Source organism: Poecilia latipinna, unplaced genomic scaffold, assembly GCF_001443285.1.
Source record: "Poecilia latipinna isolate Pla-1442-1.1 unplaced genomic scaffold, P_latipinna-1.0 Scaffold2932, whole genome shotgun sequence".
NCBI classification, from domain to species: Eukaryota; Metazoa; Chordata; class Actinopteri; order Cyprinodontiformes; family Poeciliidae; genus Poecilia; species Poecilia latipinna.
In genome coordinates this window covers 51,967-55,309 of record NW_015115548.1, presented here as the reverse complement: position 1 = coordinate 55,309, position 3,343 = coordinate 51,967, and the positions used below count along the sequence as shown (strand labels likewise).

Below are 3,343 nucleotides of genomic sequence, written 5' to 3'. Positions count from 1 at the left end.
CACTGAAAGAATGTGGTGCTTGTGCACACATTTTAATGGGTATCAAAGCAGTATTGAACAAACCATACAGTATGCTACCGATGAAAAATCAGTTTTGATAGAAGATAATTATGTTGCCATTTGTCCAGGTATCATAATGAGCTCAAGCATAAGTTTATCCAAAATAGACACTTCAGAAAAAAACAAAACACAAGTCTATGCATCGTCTTTTCTGAAACGGCCTCTGTTCTTCAGGAGTTGGTTGAGGACGCTGTTCTGTTTCAGAACCCTCAAGTCAGATATGTCCTCTGCAATTACAGGTATGTCCTCATTGTGACACGGCTCATTGTCTTCATCGTCATTGCTGTCAGACAGTGTACACAGGAGGGCATCATTCTCATATGTTGGGAAATAATATCTGGAGATCAGAGATTCAGAAGAGAGTTTAGCTGGTTCCCTGTGAGTTTGGTTCAAACTCACAGCCGTGAGTTTGAACCAAACTTTAATGATATGTTATCTTAAAGATGGGATTACTCAGATTCAATACAAAAGCATCATGAAGCATCATGTTCTTGGTAGGACTTACTGTGGTTGGTCCCAGGTGGACATCTCTGGCAGTTTCATCACATGCCCTTCAGAAATGATGTGGTCCATCATGTCTGCTCTGGAATCAAACTTCTTCTGGCAGCCATAGCAATGGCTCTGGTGGATTTGCCGCCGGATAAAGTTGACCAGCTTCACCTGCTGGTAGAAGTTGAGGTCTGACAGAGGAGACATCAGGACAGGATGAAGAAAATGACACTGGTCATATTTAGCAACTGACTAAACTGTCCAGCTTTTTAAAGAATCTCTAGTTTAAAACTAAACTGAAGACTCTTATCATACAAACAAACACAAAACCATTTTAAGGAGCTGAAATTAAACAGCCTTCATCCACTTCATACCCTCAAGTGAAAACAGAAAGTCTGTCCATGTCCCCTACAGACGTAATTTGAATACGTCTCAGTAGACATGTAAAAAAATCTAATTTGGGGCAGTGTCCAAACATATTAGGTACCAACTGTATATCGAATCTGATAGTTTGTAAATCAAGCTGATAATTAGGGTGATGGCAACAAAGCTGCTGCTTGGTGATAATGTTCTGTTTACATATTTTACTTACTGAGCTCCATCTTTAAGTTATGAAGATCAAAACCATGGGAGTCCTACAAAAATAACCCGACAACAGAATCAGAGACACGATCACAATTGTGTTCAACAAACTGCTATTGAAAAAAGAAAACATTGCTTCTTTTCTTTTCTAAAATCTCTGTATATGTCATAAGTGTACTTTACCTTCATGTGTGTATAAATCTGATCCATTGTCTCTGACTGATGGTCACAAAAGAGACAAACGGCAGAGACAGGATGGGCATGCCAGTCGGACCAGTCACTGTGGAAATAAATGTTAGTCAGAGGGAGCAAGCAAATTCACACACTTCACAAAAAAAGAGATGGTCTCGTATGACGTGGATGTACACACATGTGGACAAAGTTGTCTACTTTTATAAATTCCTGTTGAGTGCAAGAGCCAAGCAAGCAGTGTGGCTTTGATATTTCAACTGAATGTTGGTGCAGAGCCAGATTTACTAATGGGAAACAAATCTGGCCAAAGTGGACTGGGACTGAACCGGTTAGAGGCGGTATAGTAGAAAAGCAACTTTTATAAACCTGTAAAATAAATATGCACACAGTTGTAGTTCTAGCAGGAATGGTGCCCTGGGCAAACCCCTCCATCGGCAATGCAAGCAATTATCTGATTTTTTTTTTTTTTTTTGCATCAGAATGGAGTTAGTATAGTCTCAGTAACTAAGGGAAACTTACTCCACTCCACTTGCAAACCAAGTAGTAGCAAACCTGTTCAGGGGACAACTGACAGATGAGATATATTTTATTTTGTAGTTTTTGGGTGTCATACCCCTTACTGATGACACCCTGGGCAACTACCCATATCACCCATATCAAAACCCTCCATTGTATGAACATTACCAATACATTACATTACAACACTGAGGGATACTAACAATTTTGTCCACATGTGTCAATCAATTCCATGTCTAAAACTGATTTAGCTTTCAGCATCCAGCTGTTTGGATGCAGTTAGAAAAACCCAGGCGTCCGACCTGAAATTCTCCTTCATGTAGATTTTGATGAAGATACTTACTCATCTTCAACATCTACCAGCTCCCGGTCGTCCTCACTCTGAACCTCCTCCCAGGTTTTTCCCAGTTCCTTACAAGAGAACCAAGTAATGAGCAGAATGCACTGACTTTTTAATTAGCACCTCAAGTTAAGAACAAAGGTTACAGGAAGAGGACTAAAGGAAAAATAAAAATAAAAGCGTGACCTACTCTTCTCAAACTTTTATCTTTGAACAAATTGCTTGTGGATTTGGCCTCTGAAGTTTTTTGAATTTTGACTGCCCTTCAATGTTTATACGTGAAAAAAAAACACCTGTTTTGATGTATTTAATTCTTGAAACAAAGCTGCCTCACCTTGCTTGCTCACTAATTTTTAGTGTGGAAGTGAAAGTCAAACAAAGTTTTAAAAATTCAAATAAAATGCAATTTTCTACATTTATATTTGGTACGGGTAACAAAGTTAGAAAAAGAGGAGATATTAAACTGCTTCAGGTCGTCTTAGTGACTTGTAATACGGTGACTGTTGTGGAACTTTGGGCAGGAAAACATTCCTAATCTCAAGAAGGGGCCAATCAAAGCTCGTCAGCCAAGGTGAATGAGTTGAATGCTCAGTAAAATGATGCGTAATTTATTTTCAGTGTTCCTACAAAATTCATTTCACACAGAAGAGGATTGCTGCTACAGAATTCTGACTTTCTTTTCTCAGAGTTCTGACTTTAGACATGGTGACGTGGTGCAGAGATGACATAGAGGCAAACAGTTTTTTGACTATCAAAGCATGTACCAAAGTTAACGGACATGCACCAAGTGTTATTTGAACCTTTATGCATGTCATTTAAGCTAAATAAATTATGAATCCTTGAAATTATGGAAGTGGATTAGAGCCACTGCGGAAAAAAAAAAATCTGCCTTTAATCTCAGAATTCTGACTTTTAATCCTGAAATAAGAAAATTGTAACAGAAGCCTTATTTCAATTTACCAGATAGTTGATCACATAAAAGCGGTCGTATTCATGGTTGTTGGCATTGATGCGACGGTGAGCTTTCTTCCTCATATGGTCCTTCAGTGTAGATTTGTCACGGAAGATTTTTTCACAGTACAAACACTGCAGGCTTATGGAGGAGAGAAAATACATCTTCTTTATGTAACAGGGAAAATAAACTAAATGGAAAACTGCAGTTTT

The 3,343-nt window shown here is 38.5% G+C and overlaps 1 protein-coding gene across 1 annotated transcript; it reads right to left on the bottom strand.

Annotated features, from left to right (window-relative positions):
- znf277 (zinc finger protein 277) lies at nt 1-3,272 on the bottom strand. The gene is made up of 6 exons (XM_015022099.1): nt 3,140-3,272; nt 2,183-2,250; nt 1,315-1,411; nt 1,142-1,184; nt 566-740; nt 1-397 (listed from the first exon to the last, which is right to left on the bottom strand). The coding sequence occupies exons 1-6, from the start codon at nt 3,212-3,214 to the stop codon at nt 196-198; spliced, it is 660 nt and encodes a 219-aa protein (XP_014877585.1). The 5' UTR covers nt 3,215-3,272; the 3' UTR covers nt 1-195.
- Between the last annotated feature and the right edge of the window lie 71 nt (nt 3,273-3,343).

Coding starts and splice junctions, on each gene's coding strand:
- znf277 (XM_015022099.1), bottom strand. CDS start 3,214: ATGAGGAAGAAAGCTCACCGTCGCATCAATGCCAACAACCATGAATAC. Junction 1,185..1,314: donor AGATTTATACACACATGAAG/GTAAAGTACACT, acceptor TTATTTTTGTAG/GACTCCCATGGTTTTGATCT. Junction 741..1,141: donor TAACTTAAAGATGGAGCTCA/GTAAGTAAAATA, acceptor CTCCTCTGTCAG/ACCTCAACTTCTACCAGCAG.